This window comes from Aedes albopictus, chromosome 2 (assembly GCF_035046485.1).
Source record: "Aedes albopictus strain Foshan chromosome 2, AalbF5, whole genome shotgun sequence".
Classification (NCBI taxonomy): domain Eukaryota; kingdom Metazoa; phylum Arthropoda; class Insecta; order Diptera; family Culicidae; genus Aedes; species Aedes albopictus.
Window position 1 is genome coordinate 110369618 of NC_085137.1, and position 6829 is coordinate 110376446.

Genomic DNA, 6829 nt, shown 5'->3' on the forward strand with positions numbered 1-6829 from the left:
CACTCCCAGCTTTGTGATGCATGTAAAGAAGTTTGTCTGGAAGCGGTTTGAAACGCAGAAAAATGCGAAAATGGGAGAGACAGAAATTTTTGTCGTCGTTGTGCTCGAGTACTGGCGCTCTCGAGCTTGGAAACCGTTTCGAGGAAGAAGGCTGCAGGAAAAAAAATGTTATGACATTTATTTTTCGAACAGTTTGAGTTTGGCTGGGCTTGTGATGTTCGTGTGGAAAAATGTCAAATGTACAGCCGGTTACCGTTTTTTCCAGTACATTTCTCATCCCTGGTTCCTACTACTACTGCTCCAAATGTTCATTCTTCTGGTACCCCGCAAACTTGCGTAATGATATCATCAATCAGTTTGCTTGTCATTTTCTCCGCCTCCTCTTCACCCTCTCCCTCTTCGCCCTCTGCCAAATCCAAACCGAAAAAGTTGGTTCCATCGTCTTCCGGTATGTCTTCCACTTCATTTTCCGACATGGCACTGTCTATCATATTGCTCAAAATCTCGCCGATAATTATTTGTCCCTCGCTTCTCGTTTCCAGATCCGGTGCCTGCTCTTCAGGCGCATGACCATCTTCCAGCTGATCTCCGGCCGTTTCTTTCCTCAACGATTCCATCACGTCCTCCGGAACCGAATCCAACGGTTTGAGTTCGACCTTTTGGAAGATGGCATCGTGTGCTTCCGCGAGAAGTGGTTTCTGCTTCATCTTTATGTTTTCCCGAGCAACTCGACGGTAGATCTCGGGCATTAGGAGCTCGTCCATCAGACAGGATGCGATAGTTCCTTGATTTTGCGACGGATCTTCGACGGAGCTGATGCGTTTATCAGCTTCGGTGTCAAATTTCTTCACCAGTTCCTGGATTTTACCACGCGTGTCGTTCAAATTGTCTCCTTCAACCTTCTCCAAGAGAGCGTTCTCCAGGTAGATCGAGAGTTCTTCGTTGTCTTGGTATTTCATCTCCGAGATGTGGCGAGTTTCCCGTGCTTCACGGAAGTAACGTTCCTGTTCGGTTAGTAGGTAGAATGCATGGGTGTTTCGTTCGTTTTGAAGGCGGGAGAGTTCCCGCTCGAGAGTGGTCATTAATGAGGTCATCTGAGCATGGGTGCAGTTCTCAACGAATTCGTCCAACAGCTGTTCGTTGCGAAGAATGTGCAAGTACTTCTCTCGAACGCTTCCCGTTTTGATCGGATCAATGGGGAAGAACTCTTCCACTACCTGTAGGCGGTGCGTGGCAATGAGATCCTCCACGAGATCACGATCAGCTGCGTAATCCTTATGGATCATCTCTTGGGTGGCCCGTCCTTTGATCAATTTCTGCAACAGGATAGCTTGCTGGTAGAGAATGTCGTCCTCGCGCTCTTCACTGACTCGAGGAGGTGATTCAATCAGGCTCTCGGTGGGAGACGACACCACAATCAGACACTGTGGCACTTCCGGTTTGGTTTCTTTCTTGTGACGGAAATGCTTTGAAAAGAAATATTTAATTAGTGCAATGGATGTGTTATAAAATATAATTTCTACAGCATACCTTCAGAGAATCATAAAGCTTCCGTAGAAAATGATCAGACCAGAAACCTTTCTGAAATTCGCGACATACTTCCTTGGGCTTCCACAGCTCAGGACGCTGATTGTTAACGTCCTTCAACTTGTGGGTAATGGTAATTTTCTTTTCCAATTTGGTCAATCTGAAAAGTAAAGATGGTATAATCTTTGAGTTAAACACTTGTTTACTACGACAGTAACCGCAAAAATGATTACAAACCCGACTTCTATCAAATTAGGATCATAGTTGTAGGACTTCTTGCAGACTCCCTTCTTTTGCACTGTCGTCACTGTATTGTCCTCCTTCTTCAATACGTGCGACGAGCGGAACTTATTTGCCTTCGCATCGTTGCGTTTCTTCTCCAGTTTACGCATGTTCCGCTCGTAATTAATCTTCAGCTTTTCCATAGCTTTGTTCCGCTGCTCATTGATTCTATTTTTGGTGTTCTCCATCTTGCTTTCGGTAGCTAGCTTCGTATCCCTCTCTCGTTTGTTCATGATCTTTGCGACCAGCTGCAGTCTCAGCATTTGATAGCGATCAATCTGCCGCTCTCTGGCCACCCACTCCTCCCACTCGAATATCTGCAAAACCAGTTTCTGCTGAGCCCATTCATCGGCCGAATCGCAGCTGCCCATCGAATACTCCCAATTTCGCTTCTTCCTGGCCCGCTCAATGATCTCCACCTCATTGATCCCCGGATATCGTGTATGCTGCAGCATTTCCGCCACGTAGACAATCTCCGCAGTTCCCAAGTCCGAGTCCTTCAGAACAGCGGTAGGCATCCAGGGCTGCGTTTGAGCGGACGATTCTCGATACATGGTCTGCGAAGAGGCATCCTTGACTCGGGGCTCGAACGACTGATCACAATGGCAGAACTCTTCCATGCTTTCGCTTAGCTTCAGCACCGTACCCGTTTCTCCCGCAGTTGGATGGCAGAAGAACTTGGACCTCTCTGCCCCGAGAATTCTCGAAACATCCGGAATGAAAGACCCCTTCACTTCGGTGTTCACCTGTACCTCCGGATAATAAGGCAACGGATTCCGATGCATTACGTAATGATTGCGGGTCATCCGGGGCAGTTCACTGAACATGGTTTGATACACCGGGAAAATCCCAATCGGAGCCGAACGACACAGGGCGGCCTTATTTGCTCGGCAGACATCCTTCCGATCGGAGGCAACGAATAGTGGATCGTAGATATGATCGAAGGCTCGCGACGGTCCCACAATGTGACTGCGGTAGGTCATTTCCAAAAAGGGGGAAATGTTTCGAATATTAGAGGTTTGAAAATACCGATACACTTCGACGAAGTTTTGACTTAAATCGATAAATAAATAAATAACATTGCTGCATGTCGTCGTTGCCAACGGCAATGGTTACGCGTGGAAACATTTCGCACGTGACAAATGTACCAAAACAATGTGAAGCAACAGATGCTTTCTCTTCCAAATAGATAACAACGAAGCATAACACCTGTAGAATGCCGGGTACCAGAACATCCACGAAACTAAATGCACATGTATTCGTAAATTTTTCACTAATTTTACAATTTTTGGATCAAATTCTACACAGGTTTCTCAGGGAGCCTAGGCTGACTGTAGGAGAAGATTACAGGCATGATTCCAGGGTCTTATCTCAACATCGAGTCTTCAGTTGAGCTAATTATTTATATTGAATTAGCACAATAGAAATACACGCATTAGCACCTACACAGGTTAGATACGTTCTATGTCCAGTCGCGGAATCTTGGCTGCCCCACTGCATCATAAACTTTTCTACAGAGATATTTTACTAAAATCCTGTATCGATTCACAGGAAATACATGGTTTTTCAATATCGTCACATTTTAGGGTACAAGAGACATCGAATATCCCAGATTACATTAAAATCTAGTATAATTGTGCTTATTCTTGACAGTTTCGTTTGTTTTCTGTCATCTTCTTTGAATAAATATTTCACCAAAGAGTAATGCAATTACCTGGGCAATTATTTACTAATTAAAAGTATTTGTACACAATCCTTTAAGTCTAAACAGAAGGCTAGACAGATTTCCATCCAATATTGAAAGTAGATTTTATTTTCGAACATTTCTCGAGAAATCTGTATTATATTTAAAAAATCTGTTTTTTCTGTATTCTGTCACTGCTATATTCCACTGGAGCAAGCCCAATGATATGCCCTAACGCCTCCTGGAATCTCTCCTGGAATTCCGTCATGATGGCATTTATCCAGAGGTTCCTCCAGAAATTGCATCAGGGATTCCTCCAGATATTCCTCCAAGGATTTTTCCAATAATTCCCCAGGGATTCTTCCAAGAATTTCTCAAGATTTTTCTTCTGAAATTCCTCCAAAGATTCCTCCCAGAATTCCGCTACGGAATTCTCCAGGAATTCTTCCAGGGATTCCTTCAGTATTTCTCGCAGGGATTGCTTCAGGAATTCATCCAGGAATATCTGCAGTAGGTCCTCCGAGAACTTTTCTTGAGATTCCTCCAGGGTTACCTCCTGGTATTCCTGCAGGAATTTCTCCAGGGATTCCTCCATGGGTTCATCCAAGGATTTCTCATGAAATTTCATCCAGGGATTGCTCCAGGCATTCGTCCAGGAATTTCTCCAGGGATGCCACCAGGGAATCCTCCAAATATTCATTCAGAAATTCCTTCAGTGATTTCTCGAAGAATTTGGGAATCTATGCATGAATTCCTTCAAGAATACCCCCTGCAGCTCATACAAAGAAGTTTTTTCAGAAATTCGTCGTGCGATTCTTTCAGGAATATTTATATTCTGGGGTTCTTTTCCAGTCCCTGTAACTTACTTTAAACATATAATTACTAACATGCTAGAAGCGCTTTCAGACATTCTTCCTGGAAATTTTTCAGGAATTCACCCAGAGAAAACTTTTTCGGAATTCTTCCAGAGTTTCCGGGCTCTAGGAAATGTACCACGAACTCTTCTAGGAATTGCTTCTTAAATTCCTCCAGACATCCCAGAGAAATTTTGGGCACTCGGAAATGTGCCACGAACTCGCCTAGAAATTGCATCTTGAATTCGTCCAGATATTTTTTTAGAATACATTCCTGCTGTTCGTCCAGGAATTGAATGATTTTTTTTCTATTAAATTTTCCTTTTAAAACAATTTAAACTGGAAATTCCGCTTGGAACTCCAACAGGAAAACATCAATGAAATTCAGCCCATTATGTCAGGTAATTTACTACAGATTCTGCAAAAATTTCCCTCAGGAATTCTTTTAGAACAATGCGTTGAAAAATACTCCCAGGAATTCTTCCAGAAATTTCATTTGTTTTTTTTTTTTCGAATGAGTGTAATTAGTTTTGTACCTTTTAATTCTGGCCTATTAAAAGGTACAAAACTGATTACACTCATTAGAAGAGTGTATTCTGCTTAAAGGGTTTGAAAAGTCGGTACAAGTTCATCTGGTTGTTCTCCAAGAACTCCTACCAAGCATTCCTTTTGCGATTCCTCTAGGAGATCCTCTTAAGATTCATTCAATCCGGCGCTATCCATAAACTGTAGTCTCATTTTTGATAATCTCAGAGCCACCCTCCTTACAGTCTACATACTTAATTTTGATTACCGAGTTCGGTAATTTTTTGACGAGATTAAAACTGCTGAGCACCGAACTCGTTCAGCAAAAATGCATTGTTTACCTTTTCCATACGATTTTGACAGTTGTTTTACTGAACCTCAGTAAAATCGATTACCGAAACTACCGAGATCGTATTGCTGTTATAATCTCGTCAAAAAAGTACCGAACAGGCAATTGGCTTCTTAAACGGTGTTGAGATAATTCCATATTCTGAATCTGCATGCAAAACTGAGCCGAAATCCAAATTTTCATGAATTTTGGTGCCCGGGAACCTATTTAAAAATCAATTTGAAGTTTGTATGGGAGCGATTTATCGAACCACCCCTTGTCGCATTTTGTACTGGGCGCAGCTGAGGACAGTTGCCCAGCTGTCAAAAGGTGATTTCAAAAAATCTCTTTGAAATTGATTTTAGGTATCAAAACAAAGTTCTAAAAATCTGAAAAAAATCATAGTGGCTCAGAAAAAGGTGCTCTTTCTTATGAAATCAAAAAAACAATACATTTTTTTAAATTTAAAAACCCAATTCAGAAATAAGTGTGTACGTAGTTAATGGGCAGGCTTATTCTGAATAGGCTACCAACTTTCCTCGAGGAGTTCCTTTACGGGAGTCCACCAGGAGTTCCTTCTGGGATTCCTTTAAAAGTTCTTTCCGGAGTTCTTCCAAGAGTTCCTTGCATGATTCCTCTAGAAGTGTGTGTGTGTGTGTGTGTGTGTGTGTGTGTGTGTGTGTGTGTGTGTGTGTGTGTGTGTGTGTGTGTGTGTGTGTGTGTGTGTGTGTGTGTGTGTGTGTGTGTGTGTGTGTGTGTGTGTGTGTGTGTGTGTGTGTGTGTGTGTGTGTGTGTGTGTGTGTGTGTGTGTGTGTGTGTGTGTGTGTGTGTGTGTGTGTGTGTGTGTGTGTGTGTGTGTGTGTGTGTGTGTGTGTGTGTGTGTGTGTGTGTGTGTGTGTGTGTGTGTGTGTGTGTGTGTGTGTGTGTGTGTGTGTGTGTGTGTGTGTGTGTGTGTGTGTGTGTGTGTGTGTGTGTGTGTGTGTGTGTGTGTGTGTGTGTGTGATCCAACTAACCCCCACTGTCCGGCAGTGGTATTATGGAAGAAAGTTTTCTGCAATAACATTTTGATGCTTTTGCAAAAAGCTTTAGTTCGGGAGTTAGAAGATGATAGCTCTATTGCAGATTCAGAGACCCAATAACCCAATAACAATAAGCCCCGCATGTGTATATTACCGTTATCATTTGGATAATGATAATGCAAACACACTTCCTGATTCAAAGAGAATCTTTGAAACTTGCGCGCATTCAGAAACTTGCGCGCATTCAGTTCATTTTGTTGTAGTAAAAGTAATCGGAACACTCTCACCAGAATCCATCCAATCCAAGGTAACGCTGCCATCACCAAGGCAACGACTTCATTGTGCAGTCAGGCTTCCTCTTCGTCTCGCCACCGTTGCGCTTGCAGTCAGTCATCATTTGAACACACGTCACTTTAGCTCCCGTGAAATTATGAATGTAGAGCCACACGAGATGATTCTCTAATCCCTCGCGGATCACTGATGCAAGGGACTAGACACGTATTAGCATAATGAGTGTATTCGAAGTATTTTAGTATATCTGCGGTATATTAATGTATTAATATATATTATTGAATATTATTGTATTGCCATCAAAGTAATCGTACTGGCT

The 6829-nt window shown here is 42.7% G+C and overlaps 1 protein-coding gene across 1 annotated transcript; it reads right to left on the minus strand.

The window, feature by feature from the left end:
* Positions 1–288: 288 nt before the first annotated feature.
* Positions 289–2849, minus strand: LOC109420585 (cilia- and flagella-associated protein 91). The gene is made up of 3 exons (XM_019694952.3): positions 1765–2849; positions 1531–1687; positions 289–1466 (listed from the first exon to the last, which is right to left on the minus strand). The coding sequence occupies exons 1-3, from the start codon at positions 2790–2792 to the stop codon at positions 309–311; spliced, it is 2343 nt and encodes a 780-aa protein (XP_019550497.3). The 5' UTR covers positions 2793–2849; the 3' UTR covers positions 289–308.
* Positions 2850–6829: the final 3980 nt, after the last annotated feature.

Bases quoted from the DNA above. Each gene is read 5' to 3' on its own strand.
- LOC109420585 (XM_019694952.3), bottom strand. From the start codon at position 2,792: ATGACCTACCGCAGTCACATTGTGGGACCGTCGCGAGCCTTCGATCAT. The intron at 1,688-1,764 runs GTTTGTAATCAT...TTTACTTTTCAG, and splicing joins CCTAATTTGATAGAAGTCGG to ATTGACCAAATTGGAAAAGA. The intron at 1,467-1,530 runs GTATGCTGTAGA...TTCTTTTCAAAG, and splicing joins AGCTTTATGATTCTCTGAAG to CATTTCCGTCACAAGAAAGA.